Here is a 20,834-nt window from a genome sequence, read left to right on the forward strand (position 1 = left end):
ATGAAGTTGTGCCTGTCCTCTGACCTACAGTCTATTCCCTGGGGGGAAAAAACAGCCTCTCAGCAGCTTCACGCATCCGGTCAAATACTGCTCCTGTGGAGCTCAGGGTGGGGAAGGTTAAGAGTTAGGCCTTCCACACAGTATCCAAAAAGCTTGGAATCCAACAGTTCACACTTCATTGATAAACAGGGTCACCAGAAAATGTGTTAGCACACTCTCCGATCAATTTACAACTCCGGAGCAAATTACTGCAGTTGCTGGAATCTGAACCGAAAACTAAAAATGCTGGAGATCACAACAGGTCAGAGCGTCTCTGATAGAGAGTCATCGAGATTCAAAACATTAGCTCGCTTTCTCTCCATGGATGCTACCTAATCCACTGTGATCTTCAGCATTTTTTGTTTTCAGTTCAACTTACAACTCAGGTTAGCTCACAGTCCAGTAATACCACCAGTCAGGTTCGAGCCAGTGTTACCACCAGGTTTATAAAGAAGTATCAAAGTGGAGGTGGTGGAAATGATCTCTGAAACATTATTTAATTGGCTTGTATGGAACGCAGTGAACAGCTAATTCCAGCTCAGGCTAATGCAATCAGACTGTGGGCCTATCAATAGATGTTCAGATAATGAGGCAATCACAGCAGGTCAAGAATCTGCTGAATTCTGGAGATTAATTCAGGATTCAGGGAGAGCCTGCATTTGGCTGCAGGATTGGAGAGACACAGTGGACAAAGAACTCTCCAGGCATGGCATCTCCCAGGAGCTTTTTTTAAACTAGGGAATATGGGATGGGGTGTTGAAGATGACTGGTGTATGAAAAGCAGTCCATCAAAACAGGCTGCCTTTTCTCATAGGTTCTCTCTTGGCTGTGTCTAGACAGAGGGACCAGAGCTATGATGCAGCATTCAGGGAACTGTCAGTGAATACAATCACAGGGAATGGTGTCTAGTTTCAAAGTAAGGACAATGAATTAAGTGTGAGACAGAGTAACACAATACTTTTCAACCTACTACAGGTAACCAGGCCTGGCAGCAAAATTTAAGAGTCATAGAGATGTACAGCATGGAAACAGACCCTTCGGTCCAATCTGTCCATGCCGACCAGATATCCCAACCCAATCTAGTCCCACCTGTCAGCAACCAGCCCATATCCCTCCAAACCCTTCCTATTCATATACCCATCCAATTGCCTCTTAAATGTTGCAATTGTACCAGCCTCCACCACTTCCTCTGGCAGCTCATTCCATACACATACCACCCCTCTGTGAAAAAGTTGCCCCTTAGGTCTCTTTTATATCTTTCCCCTCTCACCCTAAACCTATGCCCTCTACTTCTGGACTCCCCCACCCCAGGGAAAATACTTTGCCTATTTATCCTATCCATGCCCCTCATAATTTTGTAAACCTCTATAAGACCATAAGACATAAGACATAGGAGTGGAAGTAAGGCCATTCGGCCCATCGTGTCCACTCCACCATTCAATCATGGCTGCTGGGCACTTCAACTCCACTTACCCGCATTCTCCCCGTAGCCCTTCATTCCCCGAGACAACAAGAATCTATCAATCTCTGCCTTGAAGACATTTAGCGTCCCAGCCTCCACTGCACTCTGCGGCAATGAATTCCACAGGCCCACCACTCTCTGGCTGAAGAAATGTCTCCGCATTTCTGTTCTGAATTTACCCCCTCTGATTCTAAGGCTGTATCCACGGGTCCTAGTCTCCTCACCTAACGGAAACAATTTCCTAGCATCCACCCTTTCCAAGCCATGTATTATCTTGTACGTCTCTATTAAGTCTCCCCTTAATCTTCTAAACTCCAACGAATACAATCCCAGTATCCTCAGCCGTTCCTCATATGTTAGACCTACCATTCCAGGGATCATCCGTGAGAATCTCCGCTGGACACGTTCCAGTGCCAGTATATCCTTCCTGAGGTGTGGGGACCAAAACTGGACACAGTACTCCAAATGGGGCCTAACCAGAGTTTTATAAAGTCTCAGTAGCACAATGGTGCTTTTATATTCCAACCCTCTTGAGATAAGTGACAACATTGCATTCGCTTTCTAAATCACAGACTCTACCTGCATGTTGACCTTTAGATAATCCTCGACTAGCACTCCCAGATCCCTTTGTACTTTGGCTTTACGAATTTTCTCACCGTTTAGAAAGTAGTCTGTGCTTTTATTCTTTTTGCAAAAGTGCAAGACCTCGCATTTGCTCACGTTGAAAGGTCACCCCTCAGCCTCCGACGCTCCAGGGAAAACAGCCCCAGCCTTTTCATTCTCTCCCTGTAGCTCAGATCCTCCAACCCTGGCAACATCCTTGTAAATCTTTTCTGAACCCTTTCAAGTTTCACAACATCTTTCCGATAGGAAGGAGACCAGAACTGCACACAATATTCCAACAATGGCCTAACCAATGTCCTGTACAGCCGCAACATGACCTCCCAACTCCTGTATTCAATACTCTGACCAAGAAAGGAAAGCATACCAAACACCTTCTTCACTATCCTATCTACCTGCGACTCCACTTTCAAGGAGCTGTGAACCTGCACTCCAAGGTCTCTTTGTTCAGCAACACTCCCTAGGACCTTAGCATTAAGTGTATAAGTCCAGCTAAGATTTGCTTTCCCAAAATGCAGCACTTCGCATTTATCTGAATTAAACTCCATCTGCCACTCCTCAGCCCATTGGTCTATCTGGTCCAGATCCTGTTGTAATGCGAGGTAACCCTCTTCGCTGTCCACTACACCTCCAATTTTGGTATCAGCTGCAAACTTACTAACTGTACCTCTTATGCTCGCATCCAAATCATTTATGTAAATGACAAAAAGTAGAGGGCCCAGCACCAATCCTTGTGGTACTCCACTGGTCACAGACCTCCAGTCTGAAAAACCCTCCACCACCACTCTCTGTCTTCTACCTTTGAGCCAGTTCTGTATCCAAATGGCTAGTTCTCCCTGTATTCTGTGAGATCTAAGCTTGCCGAACGCCTTACTGAAATCCATATAGATCATATCTACTGCTCTGCCCTCATCAATCCTCTTTGTTACTTCTTCAAAAAACTCAATCAAGTTTGTGAGACATGATTTCTCACTCACAAAATCATGCTGACTATCCCTAATCAGTCCTTGCCTTTCCAAATACATGTACATCCTGCCCCTCAGGATTCCCTCCAACAACTTGCCCACCACCGAGGTCAGGCTCACCTGTCTATAGTTCCCTGGCTTGTCTTTACCGCCCTTCTTAAACAGTGGCAACACGTTTGCCAACCTCCAGTCTTCCGGTACCTCACCTGTGACTAGCAATGATACAAATATCTCAGCAAGAGGCCCAGCAATCACTTCTCTAGCTTTCCACAGAGTTCTCGGGTACACCTGGGCATTTATCCACCTTTAACCGTTTCAAGACATCCAGCACTTCCTCCTCTGTAATCTGGACATTTTGCAAGATGTCACCATCTATTTCCCTACAGTCTATATCTTCCATAAGCTTTTCCACAGTAAATACTGATGCAAAATACTCATTTAGTATCTCCCCCATTTTCTGTGGCTCCACACAAAGGCCGCCTTGCTGATCTTTGAGGGGCCCTATTCTCTCCCTAGTTACCCTTTTGTCCTTAATAAATTTGTAAAAACCCTTTGGATTCTCCTTAATTCTATTTGCCAAAGTTATCTCATGTCCCCTTTCTGCCCTCCTGATTTCCCTCTTAAGTATACTCCTACTTCCTTTATACTCTTAGGATTCACTCGATCTCTCCTGTCTATACTGACATACGCTTCCTTCTTTTTCTTAACCAAACCCTCAATTTCTTTAGGAGAAAGTGAGGACTGCAGATGCTGGAGATCAGAGCTGAAAAATGTATTGCTGGAAAAGTGCAGCAGGTCAGGCAGCATCCAAGGAGCAGGAGAAGGGCTTATGCCTGAAACGTTGATTCTCCTGCTCCTTGGATGTTGCCTGACCTGCTGTGCTTTTCCAGCAACACATTTTTCACCTCAATTTCTTTAGTCATCCAGCATTCCCTATACCTACCAGCCTTCCCTTTCACCCTGACAGGAATGTACTTTCTCTGGATTCTTGTTATCTCATTTCTGAAGGCTTCCCATTTTCCAGCCAACCCTTTACCTGAGAACATCTGCCTCCAATCGGCTTTCAAAAGTTCTTGCCTAATACTGTCAAAATTGACCTTTCTCCAATTTAGAACTTCAACTTTTAGATCTGGTCTATCCTTTTCCATCACTATTTTAAAACAAATAGAATTATGGTCGCTGGCCCCAAAGTGTTCCCCCACTGACACCTCAGTCACCTGCCCTGCCTGGTTTCCCAAGAGTAGGTCAAGTTTTGCACCTTCTCTAATAGGTACATCCATATACTGAATCAGAAAATTGTCTTGTACACACTTAGGAAATTCCTCTCCATCTAAACCTTTAACACTATGGCAGTCCCAGTCGATGTTTGGAAAGTTAAAATCCCCTACCATAACTACCCTATTATTCTTACAGATAGCTGAGATCTCCTTACAAGTTTGTTTCTCAGTTTCTCTCTGACTATTGGGTAGTCTATAATACAATCCCAATAAGGTGATCATCCCTTTCTTATTTCTCAGTTCCACCCAAATAACTTCCCTGGATGTATTTCCGGGAATATCCTCCCTAAGCACAGCTGTAATGCTATCCCTTATCAAAAAGGCCACTCCCCCTCCTCTCTTGCCTCTCTTTCTATCCTTCCCGTAACATTTGTATCCTGAAACATTAAGCTGCTAGTCCTGCCCATCCCTGAGCCACGTTTCTGTAATTGCTATGATATCCCAGTCCCATGTTCCTAACCATGCCCTGAGTTCATCTGCCTTCCCTGTTAGGCCCCTTGCATTGAAATAAATGCAGTTTAATTTATTAGTCCTATCTTGTCCCTGCCTGCCCTGACTGTTTGACTCACTTCTGTTCTCAGCTGTACCCATCTCAGATCAATCTCTTTCCTCACTATCTCCCTGGGTCCCACCCCCCCAACTTACTAGTTTAAATCCTCCCAAGCAGTTCTAGCAAATTTCCCTGCCAGTATATTAGTCCCCTTCCCATTTAGGTGCAATCCGTCCTTCTTGTACAGGTCACTTCTACCCCAAAAGAGATTCCAATGATCCAAAAATGTGAATCCTTCTCCCATACACCAGCTCCTCAGCCATTCATTCATCTGCTCTATCTTCCTATTCCTGCTCTCACTAGCTCGTAGCACTGGGAGTAATCCAGAGATTACTACCCTTGAGGACCTCCTTTTTAAAATTTCTGCCTAACCCTCTGTAATATCCCTTCAGAATATCAACCTTTTCCCTTCCAATGTCGTTGGTTCCAATGTGGACAATGACCTCTTGCTGGCCCGTCTCCCCCTTGAGGACATTCTGCACCCTCTCCGAGACATCCTTGATCCTGGCACCAGGGAAACAACACACCATTCTGCTTTTTCTCCGCTGGCCACAGAAACGTCTGCCTGTACCTCTGACTACAGAATCCCCTAACACAACTGATCTCTTGGAAGCCGACGTACCCCCCCCCCCCCTCCCCCCCCACTGTTGCATTAGAGCCAGTCTTAATACCAGAAACTTGGCTGTTCGTGCTACGTTCCCTTGAGAATCCATCACTCCCTACATTTTCCAAAACAGCATACCTGTTTGAAATGGGTATATCCCCAAAAGACTCCTGCACTAGCTGCCTACCTGTCTTACCCTTCCTGGAGTTAAGCCAGCTATATGATTGTATCTGAAACTTTCCCCCCTATCTACAACTGTCATCCATCACATACTGTTGCAAATTCCTCATCGCTTCTATCTGTCTCTCCAACCGATCCACTCGATCTGATAAGATTCGCATCCAACAGCAGTTATGGCAGTAACCCTTAAACTCCCACATCTGACAAGAAGTACATATCACTGCAAAGGCCATTTTTACTCCTTCACAATCTACAGACCCAGAAAATAACACCGTCTTATTCCTCTACAAACACTGCCCCAGGTTAAATTAATAGCTATGGCTTATATTTTAAGTTTAATAAAGAGACTCATCTCCAGAAACATACAGCCAAGAAAGAATCCACTGTACTCACTACTGCAGCCTTTCTCTTGGACAGACTTAAAACAACAATTAACTTATCTGATTCTGTGCTGTGAACTTCACCCAACAGTTCCTCCAAGATGAGTTGTGAATTTCACTGTTTGTTAATTTTCCCAGATGCACTCTGATGTCCAGCGATACATGAATTCAAACAGCAAAGGCAGTAACTGTGCAGGTTCTCTCTCTCCTGCACTGACCTCACCATGTGCTTCCTTTGTCTGCTCTTCTCCCTTTTAAAAGTGCTGTTGTTTTGACTTTTTTCTCCAAAGTTCCAAAACAATGCAACAGCATATAAAACAGTAATTGCTGCTCCTGGAATTTGAGGAAATCACCTCCAACACCTAAAATACCTCAAAAAAAGGAGCAGCTCTTAGAGCCAGAAATTTTTCCTGTCCTCCATTTGGATTACCCAGCTTGGAGCAGATTCTGGACTAGTGACTAACACATCATTCTCTCAGACACACAAACCGCTGCAATACTCACCCCCACTGGCATACTCCATTACTAAATACAGTGTTTTTTCCGTTTCTATAACTTCAAATAATTTAACTGCAAAACACAGAGAGAAAAGAAATCAGGTGAAGTTTCACCTCTGATTCAATATACTGTTATGGGGCAATAAAGATTTAATCTTCTGAAAGAAGGGTGAGGATCAAGAAGAAAACTGAACACAGGTCTGAACTTTCAGCCTGCGGCTACATGCTTTGAGAGCAATGAGTCAGGTATGTATCATACAATCAGCGACTAAACTGTGAAAGAGTTACACAAACAAATCTTCCCCCAACCTCTGTCATGTTCAAAGGATTCCTGAGTGGGGGACTGTGGTACATGAGAGGTGGCAGCCAATGCTCTGTACCCAGGGAGAGTTTTACCATTGCAGACAGTTCACAGGAGGTTTACTACATCGATATCCAGAAAAAGTGGGCTGTCTTAAGGACAAAAGTTTGGATAGATCGGACTCGATCTGGAGGGAGCTGTTTAAAAATTAACTACCCTTTCAGGATGAAGATATGAAGAATTTTTATGTCTCAGAGGGTTGTCTGATTTTGGAACTCTGCCTCAGAAGGCAAATGAGGTGGGGTCACTGAACACTTAAGATGGAAGAGGATTGAAACTTGTTAGGCTGGGGAGTCAAGTGCAGAGGTGTGTAGATGGGAGTGCAGAACTCCAATGCGAACATGCCAGCTATCAACTCCACAAACATTGGAGCAGGATCAAGGAGCTGAATGACCTCTGCCTGTTCCGAATTGGTATGCTCATATCCCTGCTGTTCTGAGGGAAGGTTACCCCTTCAAGGAGAGGATTAATTGTATGCCAGCACTTTCCACCATATTACATCCTGAGGTGATCAAGGCTGTATATTTGAATTGGAAATGATTAATTCAAGAGAGAAGAATCTCAGTGGCTTCCCCAAACCCGGGAAGTGTTTGCTTAGCCATGGTGTGAGGTGGGCTGGAGCAAGTTGTAGGGCTGACATTTTCCAACTTAGGCTCTGGAATCCATAGATTGGGAGAGTTGGAGGATAGAGGTGATCTCATTGAAAGTTACAAAATACTGAGAGGGGTGGACAGGGAAGATGCAGATCAGTTGTTTCCACAGATTGGGATGGGTTAGGGTTAGGGTCAGGAAGGGTCAAAGTGAGAAAGGATGGAACATAACAAAAACAGCTGGGTCTGAATGAGGAGACCCTCAACACTCTGCTCCACATAGAACAGCCCATTAACAGTCTCATAGTAGAGCCAGCCAGTTCCCCACAGACTGAAGGTCAGCTTGAAGAAGCAAACTCTTACCTATATTAGGATGATTTAGAATCTTCATTATTCGCACTTCACGAAATAACTAGAAGAGAACAAACAAAATGACAATTCAGTCAACATAACCTGACATCTTACATTACACAAAGAATCTACATGTGAGTTTATAAAACTTTAACCCTGTCGCCAAAGATTCAACCAGTTTGTCCCTATGTGTCTGTGACACTTTTCCCATTAGGGATCTCAATATCTATTTTAAAATAAGGGACAACATAGACACAAAATAGGAAACCCTGGGACAAACCACTCCAATTTTGGGGAACACACAGGGACAAACTGATCCAATCCCGGGAAACACACAGGGACAAACCGATCCAATCCCGGGGAACACACAGGACAAACCGATCCAATCCCGGGGAACACACAGGAACAAACCGATCCAATCCCGGGGAACACACAGGGACAAACTAATCCAATCCTCAGTGACCCTAAAGGCAACTACAGCGACAGTGCAGACACTAACTAATATTAGCTAAGTGATCATAAATAGAGCTAACTAATCTCAACTAGGTGACTGTACAAACACAGAACCATTCTCAACCCGTCACTGAAATTCTGCCAACAACCTGAAAAGAGACTGCGCCTGAGATGTGACTAAACAATGTTGTGCTGGTGTAACACCAGGTTAGTAGGCTAGCTCTCAGATTGAATCAAGTATACAAACATAAAAGATAAGAGCAGGAGTGGGCCAATTGACCTCTCAAACCAGCTCACCCATTCAATATGATCATTGAGCTCGATACTGTAATCCCACCCTTCCCCTATATCCATAGATCCCCTCAGCCACAAGAGCTAATTTTATCTCCTTCTTGAAAACACACTATACTTTCGCCTCAACCAGTTTCAGTGGTAGTGAATTTTATAGGCCCACCATTCTCTGAGTGAAGACATTTCTCCTCATCTCAGTGCTAAACATTTACCCCTTATCTTTCAACTATGACCATGTTTCTGAACTTTGCCATTGCTTATCCACAAGGTAAAAACAATGACTGCAGATGCTGGAAACCAGAGTCTAGATTAGAGTGGTGCTGGAAGAGCACAGCAGTTCAGGCAGCATCCGAGGAGCAGTAAAATTGACGTTTCGGGCAAAAGCCCTTCATCAGGAATACAGGCAGAGAGCCTGAAGGGTGGAGAGATAAATGAGAGGAGGGTGGGGGTGGGGAGAAAGTAGCAGAGTACAATAGGTGAGTGGGGGAGTCAAATTTGCCAGCACTTAGCCCATATTCCTCTAAACCTTTCCTAAACATATACCCATCCAAATGCCTTTTAAATTCTGTAACTGTACCAGCCTCCACCACTTCCTGTGGCAGCTCATTCCATACAGGCACCACCCTCTGAGTGAATAGATTGCCCCTTAGTTCCCTTTTATATATTTCCCCTCTCACCTTGAACCTATAACCTCTAGTTCTGGACTCCCCCAACCCAGGGAAAAGACTTTGTCTCTTTACCCTATCCAAGCCCCTCATGATTTTATAAACCTCTATAAGGTCACCCCTCAGCCTCCAACGCTCCAGGGAAAACAGCCTCAGCCTGTTCAGCCTCAAATCCTCCAACCCCTGGCAACATCCTTGTAAATCTTTTCTGAACCCTTGCAAGTTTCACAACATGATTCCGATAGGAAGGAGACCAGAACTGCACAATATTCCAACAGTGGCCAAACCAATGTCCTGTACAACCGTAACATGACCTCCCAACTCTGATAATCAATGCTCTAACCAATAAAAGAAAGCATCCCAAACAACTTCTCCACTATCCTATCTACCGGTGTCTCTACTTTCACAGAACTATGAACCTGCACTCTATGGTCTCTTTGTTCAGCAACACTCCATAGGATCTTACCATTAAGTATACAAGTCCTGCTCTGATTTGCTTTTCCAAAATGCAGCACCTCACATTTATCTAAATTATACTCCTAAATTGTCTAATTATCTAAATTAAAATCTTGATAAAGAGTTCTATCACATTGTGGTCGTTCATTCCCAAGGGGCCTCTCACAATCACATTACCAATTATTCCTTTCTCATTGTATAATACCCAGTCTAGGAACGGCCTGTCTCTCATTGGTTGCTCAACATATTGGACCAGAAAACCATCCCATTTACATGCTAAGAATTCCTCCTCGATAGAATTGTGACTAAGTTGATTCACCTAATTTATTTTCAGATTAAAGTCACCCATAATTATAGATGTCCTTTTACCACATACATCTCCGATTTCCTGTTTAAGCTCATGTTCTTTCAATTTTTCATCATTTAAGAGTACTACTAACCATCCTCATCAAGCCTGTATATTCCAATCCCAAAACAAACCACTGACAGTTAGATGTGATTCTACAATTGGGCAGCACTTGCTGAACTATTCTGAGCACTGCACATTTTTTGCAGCTTGGAGAATCAGCCAGAGTCAACTTGCCAACCAAGTTGCCTTTTCTCCCTATAGCAGCAATTCATGTAATTGTCTGAAATTTGGCATTCTTGATTTGTTCTTCTGAGTACAAGACAAATGCTGGAGTTCCTCAGGGTAGTGTCCTAGGCCCAACCATCTTCAGCTCTTTACCAATGACCTCCCCTCCACCAAAAGATCAAAAGTGGGAATATGTGCTGATGATTGCATAACATTCAGCACCATTTGTGACTCCTCAGATACTGAAGTGGTCCATGTTCAAGTGCAACAAGGTCTAGACAATATCAGGTCTAGGCTGACAAGTGGCAAGATACATTCATGCCACACTATGACAAACATTAATAACAGACACTCTAACCACCACCCCTTGACAGTGGTGTTAATATCATCAAATCTCCATTATCAATATCCTGGGGGCTACCATTGACCAGAAAATGAACTGGACTCACCACATAAACACATGCTACAAGAGCAGGGCAGAGGCTAGGAATATTGAGGCGAGTAACTCACCTCCTGATTTCCCAAAGCCTGTCCACTATCTATATGGCACAAGTCAGGAGTGTGATGGAATAATCTCCATTTGCCTGGATTAGCGCAGCTCCAACTACACACAAGAATAAAGCAGCCCCCTGCTTGATTGGCACCACATTCACAAACACCTACTCCCACCACCACGGATGCTCAGTAGGGACAGTATATACCACCTACAAGATGTACTGCAAAAATTCACCAAAGACCCTCAGACAGCACCTTCCAAACCCACAACACTTCCATCTCGAAGGACAAGTGCAGCAGATACATTAGAAGACCATCACCTACAAGTTCCCTTTCAAGCCACTCACCATCCTGACTTAGAAATAAATCATCACTCCTTCTGTGGAAATCCTAGAATTCTCTCCTTAAGGGCAATAGGCGTCAACCCACAACACATGGACTGCAGTGATTCAAGAAGGCAGCTCACCACTACCTTCGCAAGGACAATTATGGATGGACAATAAATGCTGGCCAGCCAGCGAAGCCACAAATGAATGAAAAAAAATCACATGTTTCTCTTTTCAAGAGGATTCAAGTTTTGTTCCACCAAGTGACTGTTTGGACAGTAGTGTGTCTTGTGTGGTTGTTTCAGAAAGCAGTTAGGAATCAATCACATTGCTGTGGCTCTAGAGTCCTATTTAGGTTAGGTCAGACCAGGTCAACTTGGAAGGTTTCCTTCTCTAAAGAACATTTGTAAAGCAGTATTTTTTTTAAAACGACAAATCCATTATGGTTTTATGATCACCATTGGTGGTGATTAGCTTTTTAATTGCAGATTTATTTAATTAAGTAGGGGGTTAGGGGTGTGATCTGGGTAGGATGCTCTTTGGAGGGTTGGTGCTGACTTGATAGGTTGAATGGCCTGCTTCCACACTCTAGGGATTCCATTAAATCTATGAATTCGTTTTGATATTTCCTGTTGAATCTGTTTCCACTGCCCCAGTAGGCAGCACATTCTAGATCACAACAAGTTGCTGTATTACAATATTGTCATTGTCTTTCTCTTTTGCTAATCTTCTTAAATCTGTGTACCTCTGGCTTCTGACTGCTCCTGTAACTGGGAATCATTTCTTTTTATTCTTGTTGAAGCTGGGTCTGGGTGGATGCTGCTCAGAGGGTCAGTGTGGGCTCGATGGGCCAAATGTCATGTTTCCACACTGTAGGGATTCTATGATGATAACTGGGGGCAATGATGGGGCTAGATTAAAAGGTGGGGGGGCAGCAAAGGGCCAGAAGCAGAGAAGCTCAGATATCTCTGAGCGCTCCAGGGACTAGAGGAGATCTGCAAATACAGAGTCAAGGAGAGACTGACAGAAAGAAAGGTGAATTTTCCAATAATGAGAGAGGTATTGCAGTGCAGCGATAGGAATGACAAGCGTTTTTGCTAACCCTGAGCCATCTAAATGTTAACAGCAGCCACACAAATAGGAACTGAATCTAGCCTTTCCTGCAACTTTCAGCTTGTTTGCTACAATAAACACTTAGTAAAATCTGTTGTGCATGATTGCTTAAGTTCTCGCACTCCCTTAAGTAGCCGCAGTACTTTATTCAGTGCCCTGATGAAGACTGATAACAATCAGATTCTGACTGTCTGGCATTTGTTTTTGAGATTGAATGCACTGGGATTTATGGGTGGTCCTTACTTAAAAGCTTGCGGCTGTAAAGAAATTTGTATCCAAACTGAGGACAGGGGGGCAAAAAAATAAGCATTCCAGATGAGAGTAAGTACTGGACGAAAAAACAACCAGGATTAGCATGATGTACACAGTTTCTCAGCAAAGGTACAAGGAGCACACACCCAGGGGCCATACAGCTGTAGTATTGGTCGGTTATGGGTTACAAAAGGAACCTTCCCTTCTTCAAACAGCGAGGAGTACGGGAAGTTATCGTCAGGATTTCTGAACAAGAGCAAGAGCAAGAGCGAGATGAAAGAGCTCTGTGGTAACCACACCTCCCAGCCCCTCGGGATTATAAATAAATACTAACAACACTGCGCAGCAGCCAAGCTGACGTGCCAAGGGTCAAATCCAGTGAGGTCAATGTAAGAAAATACTGCTCATGTTTACATTGCATGGCTTTGAAAAACAACCACGTTCTATTTATGCCAGGGCATGCCATGATCGTTCACAAGTATTTCAGTCTGGGGCTGAACGATCCATTCAGATAAATGTTAATATCTGCCTGCTTCAAACAGATTCCAGCCAAACCTGATTCACACTACAGTACATGCAGCAAAACAGTGGTTAGGTCACAAGTTTAACAATCCAGGCAACCTGCAGTGAAGTTCCAAAGATATCAGCTCCAATTCTACCATAGCAGCTGCAGAATATAAATTCAAACAAAGAAATCTGAAATAAAAAACTAGCATCTGGAATGACCCAAGACCTGCTGGATTGTCATCAAACTGTTTCAGTAATGCACTGAACCTTACCTGCTGTCCTTACTTAATCTGGCCTACATGTGACTCCAGACCTACTGTAAATGGCTGACCCTTTACTGCCTTGAGAAATGGATAAGAAAGACACTTCCATTGCGTACTATCACATCACAACTACCAGCATCTCAAGGGCAATAAAAAGTAGCATTGTTGAAAAACATATCCAAGCATTGCCATTAAAGAGACAGCCAGAGTCACCGATTGGCCTGGACTGCTAAGTGATGGTTCACACAACATTTTGGGAAGGCAAATATTGATACAGCAGTTTATAACGAGTTCCATTTACAGGAAAACCTTATGAAACATCAGAAGTAACACCCGTGCACAGAAGTGCGTCCCGCACCCCAGATTTTAAATATAGAGACTCCAGCAATTTCTGAGTTGATGGCAGAGATACACGCAGATGCAATATCTGTGTACTTATGAACCTAGGTAGCTCAGACAGGCACAGGGAGCTTATTACTTTGAAAAGAAATGACTCCCCTGAGGTTTTCCAGTAGATGCACATAAAAAAGTGTGGTGCTTTCAATCATTCTTTCACTGCTGCCAGTAACAAAGTACCACACCTCTGAATAAGTACCAGTTCCTTCCTGGAAGGTGGACCCCAGGTTCGTGTGTCCAGTAAAGTTCAGTTGGCAGTGCTTTTGAACCTTCATCATCCTGACTTGGAGGTAAGCCCCTCTCCAGCGTTCGTGCATAGACATCTGGTTGACACTCCAGCACAGTACCGAGAAAGTGCTACATTGTCAGAGATTTCATCTTTCGCAGGAGATATTAACTGGAAACCTCGTCTGCCTCTCAGGTCATGCAATAGCTGCCATTGCCATTACGAGCAGAGGAGTAGGATAGAGTCTGGAAACTGAAGATATAGGGGCAATAGACTCACAATGTCAAAGGGATACAGCAAAGAATTGAAATGATTGGATTGCTGTGCAGAGAACCAGTATCAGTTTGATGGATTGAATGGGTCTGCGCCTGTGCCATTATAATGAGCAAGTGTAGAAAGTTGGAAATGGAGAGAGGATAGTGAGCGTGTAGAGAGAATACAGGCTGTGATCTCAGCTCCAGTTGGCTTTTTCTGACATGGTGAAAACAATCAGCCATGGGTCAGTCGAAGTCTTGTGGGTCAGAAATATTGAATGAATGCATTTACATCATAGCAAACAGGAAACACATTTCACAAAAACCAAACCCAGAATGACTTAATCCACCCATTAGAATCAAACCACAATGAGAAAGGCCACTCTGCCCACTGGGTTCATGGTGGCTGAACTGTTTTGGCTTTTCTCTCAGCTTTGCAAATGATCCAACTGAACACAAAGCCACCAACACACACATTTCCAGACACTCCCTCAGTTGTTATGTATGATTCAGATTTGTTTAGGATGAGATTATTGTTGTGTTTATCAGATATAATTACCCCAAGTAACTCTGGACACGGTTCATGCTTCCTGAGATTTCACTGCACACGGCCAAAAACTCAAAAGTTCCAATTCATGGCATGAACACATGAGGAAGCAAGGTTATCCATTTCAGGCTGTGAAAGGATAAGATCCGGGTACAGCACAAAATTAAATACGGTGGCTGTCCAATGAGATTGGTGGGTTCAGGTGCATAACTCTTTAAAATGCCACAAACAGGATGTAGGAAATAGTGAAAGGAGGCTAAAGGAAAGCTGGCCTTCGTATCTAAAGGGCTGGAATTTAGTGATGCAGACATTATACTGCAGCTATACAAAACTCTAGTCAGACCCCTAGGTGGAGCGCTGCAAGCAAATCTGGGTACCTTAGGAAGGGATGAAGGGAGGGAATTCAACACAGGATAGTACCTGGACTTCAGGGGTTAATTTCTGAGGAGAGATTAGATAAATTAGGGGTGATCTAATCAAGGTCTTCAGGATATAAACAGGGAAAGGCAGGTAAGATAAATTATTGCCACTGGTCTAGATTCTAGAACTAAGTGGCACTGTCTAAAAATTTGATACAGGCCATTTAGGAGTGATGTCAGGAAGCACTTCGACACACAGAGTGGAGGCTTGGAATTCTCTTCCTCAAATGGCAGTTGATGCTAATTTAATTGCTAAATTTAAATCTGAGACAGACTTTTTTTTTTATTAAGGAAGGTTATCAAGAGATATGGATCCAAGGCAGCATCGGGAGTTAGGCCACAGATCAGCCATGATCTTACTGAATGGCCTACTTGCATTTCTATGACTCAACATCTCTGTAGGAGACAGATAGAGGCAACTTCTTACAGATGTCCAAACAATCCAGCCTCCCTGCGTAGGACAGTTCTCTCAGTACAGAACACTCATCCCTCAACCAACAGTCAAAGTAAGCACTTCCACAGTGCTGTACACCAGCTCAGAACCTTCCAAGACTTCACAAGGTCAATGCTGTGACAATCCCTTCGTGTAATATAGGAAATATCAAACATTAACATATCAGTTATTTCCAGCTCCATTAATAGCATTTGCTGCGCACTGATGACCATGTCGGTCCTCAATGCAACAGAGACTGAATTTCCACAATATCTTATGGCTTTGATGAGCTGTCAGACACTCAGAGAGAAGGAGCAGCACCTCAGAGTGCAGTAGTTTCTTGGCGCCGACCCTCAGATGGCACAACACTCCCTTGGCACCGATCCTCCAATAGCATGGTGCTCCCTCAGTACCAATCTTCCGACAATGCTGCCTTGGCATGACCCGCCGAGGACACAGCGCCCCCATGGCACCAAGCCTCCGACGGCACAGTTCCCCTTTGGACTGACCCTCCGACAGCGCAGAGCTCCCTGGATGCCGATCTTCTGACGGCGCAGTGTTCCCTTGGCACCAACCCTCCAACGGCGCAGCACTTACTTGGCACCGACCCTCCGACGGCACAGTGCCGCCTCGGCACCGACCCTCGACTGTGTGGCGCCGCCTCGGCACCGACCCTCCGACGGCGCGGAGCCGCCTCGGCACCGACCCTCCGACGGCGCGGAGCCGCCTCGGCACCGACCCTCCGACGGCGCGGAGCCGCCTCGGCACCGACCCTCCGACGGCGCGGAGCCGCCTCGGCACCGACCCTCCGACGGCGCGGAGCCGCCTCGGCACCGACCCTCCGACGGCGCGGAGCCGCCTCGGCACCGACCCTCCGACGGCGCGGAGCCGCCTCGGCACCGACCCTCCGACGGCGCGGAGCCGCCTCGGCACCGACCCTCCGACGGCGCGGAGCCGCCTCGGCACCGACCCTCCGACGGCGCGGAGCCGCCTCGGCACCGACCCTCCGACGGCGCGGAGCCGCCTCGGCACCGACCCTCCGACGCCGCGGTGCCGCCTCGGCACCGACCCTCCGACGGCGCGGTGCCGCCTCGGCACCGACCCTCCGACGGCGCGGTGCCGCCTCGGCACCGACCCTCCGACGGCGCGGTGCCGCCTCGGCACCGACCCTCCGACGGCGCGGTGCCGCCTCGGCACCGACCCTCCGACGGCGCGGTGCCGCCTCGGCACCGACCCTCCGACGGCGCGGTGCCGCCTCGGCACCGACCCTCCGACGGCGCGGTGCCGCCTCGGCACCGACCCTCCGACGGCGCGGTGCCGCCTCGGCACCGACCCTCCGACGGCGCGGTGCCGCCTCGGCACCGACCCTCCGACGGCGCGGTGCCGCCTCGGCACCGACCCTCCGACGGCGCGGTGCCGCCTCGGCACCGACCCTCCGACGGCGCGGTGCCGCCTCGGCACCGACCCTCCGACGGCGCGGTGCCGCCTCGGCACCGACCCTCCGACGGCGCGGTGCCGCCTCGGCACCGACCCTCCGACGGCGCGGTGCCGCCTCGGCACCGACCCTCCGACGGCGCGGTGCTGCCTCGGCACCGACCCTCCGACGGCGCGGTGCTGCCTCGGCACCGACCCTCCGACGGCGCGGTGCTGCCTCGGCACCGACCCTCCGACGGCGCGGTGCTGCCTCGGCACCGACCCTCCGACGGCGCGGTGCTGCCTCGGCACCGACCCTCCGACGGCGCGGTGCTGCCTCGGCACCGACCCTCCGACGGCGCGGTGCTGCCTCGGCACCGACCCTCCGACGGCGCGGTGCTGCCTCGGCACCGACCCTCCGACGGCGCGGTGCTGCCTCGGCACCGACCCTCCGACGGCGCGGTGCTGCCTCGGCACCGACCCTCCGACGGCGCGGTGCTGCCTCGGCACCGACCCTCCGACGGCGCGGTGCTGCCTCGGCACCGACCCTCCGACGGCGCGGTGCTGCCTCGGCACCGACCCTCCGACGGCGCGGTGCTGCCTCGGCACCGACCCTCCGACGGCGCGGTGCTGCCTCGGCACCGACCCTCCGACGGCGCGGTGCTGCCTCGGCACCGACCCTCCGACGGCGCGGTGCTGCCTCGGCACCGACCCTCCGACGGCGCGGTGCTGCCTCGGCACCGACCCTCCGACGGCGCGGTGCTGCCTCGGCACCGACCCTCCGACGGCGCGGTGCTGCCTCGGCACCGACCCTCCGACGGCGCGGTGCTGCCTCGGCACCGACCCTCCGACGGCGCGGTGCTGCCTCGGCACCGACCCTCCGACGGCGCGGTGCTGCCTCGGCACCGACCCTCCGACGGCGCGGTGCTGCCTCGGCACCGACCCTCCGACGGCGCGGTGCTGCCTCGGCACCGACCCTCCGACGGCGCGGTGCTGCCTCGGCACCGACCCTCCGACGGCGCGGTGCTGCCTCGGCACCGACCCTCCGACGGCGCGGTGCTGCCTCGGCACCGACCCTCCGACGGTGCAGCGCTCTATTGGCACCGACCCTCCGACGGCGCAGTGCTGCCTCGGAACCGACCCTCCGACGGCGCAGTGCTGCCTCGGCACCGACCCTCCGACAGCGCAGCGCTCTCTTGGCACCAACCCTCCAACAGCACAACACACCCTTGGCACTGACCCTCTGACGAAGCAGTGTTCCCTCAGCACTGATCCTCCGATGATGAAGCACTCCCTCGGGACCGACCCTCCAATGGTGCAGCGCTCCCTCAGCACTAACCCTCCGACAGTGCAGCGCTCCCTCAGCACTAACCCTCCGACGGTGAAGCACTCCCTTGGGACCGACCCTCCAATGGTGCAGCCTCCCTCAGCACTGACCCTCCAACGGTGCAGTACTCCCTTGGCACTGCTGCCCTGACGGCACAGCGATCCCTTGACACCGACTCTCCGACAATACAGTGCTCCCTCAGCACTGTACCTCTGACGGCACAACGCTCCCTTGGCACAGACCCTCCAACACCGCAGTGCTCCTTCAGCATCGAACCTCTGATGGCACAGCGCTCCTTGGGACAGACCCTCCGACGACGCAGCGCTCCCTTGGCACCGACCCTCCAACGGCGCAGTGCGCCCTTGACACTGGCATCCTGATGGCACAGCGCTCCCTTGGCACTGACCGTCCGACAACACAGTGCTCCCTCAGCTTCGAAACTCTGACGGCACAGCGCTCCCTTGGCTCTGGCCCGCCAACGGCGCAGTGCTCCCTCGGTGCCAACCCTCGACAGCGCAGCACTGATTCTCTGACAGTGCGGCACTCCCTCAACACTCCTGTAGAACTGCCACAAGTATGGTTCATCTGAATGATACTGGCTAATCCTCGACCATGGCTCCCTGGGCACTGAATGAGTCAGTGGCAGTGCTTTCAGAAAGGAGGGATTTTTTTGAGGAGGGAGAAAAAGAACTGGCCCTGTTATCATCAAAACGAATTCGGTCGGGTCCGGGGCATATCATATAAACAGTTTCTTCCTGACCTTCCCACAACTGCAGGTGTCACAGCTCTGACTAATCCCATGCAAAGCTATTGACCATATTTTCGATTGAGACCAAATCCTTGTTTAATACTGAAACTAATCACCAACTAATATAGCCTCTCCCACCACCTTGAACCGTCCGTTTTGTACAAACATATACTGATTTCAAGGTCAGATAAGCAATACACCTTCAATACACTGCAAGCAAAATCCAAAACTTTTGGCACCATGCAAGGCAGCGGCTAAACAGCACAATCTCAGGAACCAGCTTGGGTTTATGTGCATCACTGCTGGCTTTGTCTTGTAAAGGAATGCAAAGTAACAGCTTTGCCCTCAGTAGCAATGGTGCATTACACTACCCAGGAAAACAGGAATACCTTTAAGAACAGATTCTGATCCTTTAAAGGACTGAAATTACACAGGAGATGACAACATGATTTTATTTTGGGTGGGGTTGAACGGGAGGAGGAGGAGAAGCAAGAGCTGGAGTGTGTCAGTGCATTGTGACATCTACAACCCTGCAGGGACTCTCAGCTCGACATTCCTGTATCTTCCCAAGGTACATGTGAATGGACCAGAGATGACCACCATTAATCACAGTCAAGTCCATATCAGAAACAGACAATAAAAACAAGAGGGCAAGATGGGAATTAGCAGTACGAGGTGCGACTATTGGAATCAACAGTCAAACCACATTCATCAATGGTAACGGTAAAAACAGAAGAGGCAGCTCAAAATGTTAAGTTAACAGGACTACACTGGACTGACAGCCCAATCATCCACCATCACCAGTCACTGCTGCACAACCGCACTCCCTCCACTACAACAAGGGCAGCAGATACATAGAAATACCACTCCCTGCAAGACCCCGTCCAAGCCAATCACCAATCTGACTTGGAAATACAGTGTCGCTGGGTCAAAATCATGGAATTCCCTCCCTAAGGGCATTATAGCTCTACCAACAGCACATAAAGGCAGCTTTCCACCACTTTCTCAAGGGCCAAATACATGGTGGGTCTAGCCAGCAAAAGCCATTGCCCATGGATAATAAAAACAACCCAAGCTCATTTGGTCAACAAAGACCAATTCAAAATGAGAAAACCAGGGGAAATGAGAATAAAGGTTAAAGGAAGCATATTTATTTGTGATGTGATTGGCTTATTGCAACCACCTTGTCTTTAATCTAATTCAACAATCTTTAATGAAAACCAATACAGATATCCAACATTAAAGCTTTGCTAAGTATCAAAACAAGGCATTTTGGAAGGTTCCTGTAATACCTACTACTGCTCTTTCATAAATTTGGTTCTTAGTTGAATGTATAAGTATAACTCAGCTCAAATATATTTAACAAACCAGATCTGACACAGCAATGGGCAGCTGGCAGAAGCTGAAATACCTTCTGTCCTGGGAAAGAAAGGACAGTGTACAAGTGGACATAGACCTGGATGGCTTAATGTGAAGCTGGTAGCCATTCCCAAGCTCTAGAATTGCTCAAGCAGCAGTGAATGACTGGATTATAGCAAATCAGCATCATGAAAAAGACGCAAAGGACACAGGAAACATACAGATAGTCAGCAGTGGTTCATTCTTGGCCCAAAGCGAATGTTCGGGAAAAGAGGGTCAGCACTAAAACCAGAAATAGATGGGGAGAGGAGACCAGGAGAAAAGGGCAGAAGGAAGGGTAAATTGTAATGGACTAAAACAGGACTGGGAGAGAACGAAAAGGTGAGTGTGCAGAAGACTTGCAGGTGGGGAGAAGAGGAGGAGAAGAGAGAAAGACGGCA

At 48.0% G+C, this 20,834-nt stretch overlaps 1 protein-coding gene across 6 annotated transcripts in view; it reads right to left on the bottom strand.

The window, feature by feature from the left end:
* mark2b (MAP/microtubule affinity-regulating kinase 2b) overlaps nucleotides 1-20,834 on the bottom strand; it is a 206,176-nt gene that overhangs the window by 54,720 nt on the left and 130,622 nt on the right. For all 6 annotated transcript variants that reach the window (XM_072551202.1, XM_072551206.1, XM_072551203.1 and 3 more), the window contains 2 exons: nucleotides 7,890-7,938; nucleotides 6,583-6,648 (listed from right to left, as the gene is read on the bottom strand). In XM_072551202.1, the coding sequence (XP_072407303.1) occupies nucleotides 6,583-6,648; nucleotides 7,890-7,938 (115 nt within the window). The remainder of the gene's footprint in view (nucleotides 1-6,582; nucleotides 6,649-7,889; nucleotides 7,939-20,834) is intronic.

Source organism: Chiloscyllium punctatum, chromosome 31 (assembly GCF_047496795.1).
Source record: "Chiloscyllium punctatum isolate Juve2018m chromosome 31, sChiPun1.3, whole genome shotgun sequence".
NCBI lineage: Eukaryota > Metazoa > Chordata > Chondrichthyes > Orectolobiformes > Hemiscylliidae > Chiloscyllium > Chiloscyllium punctatum.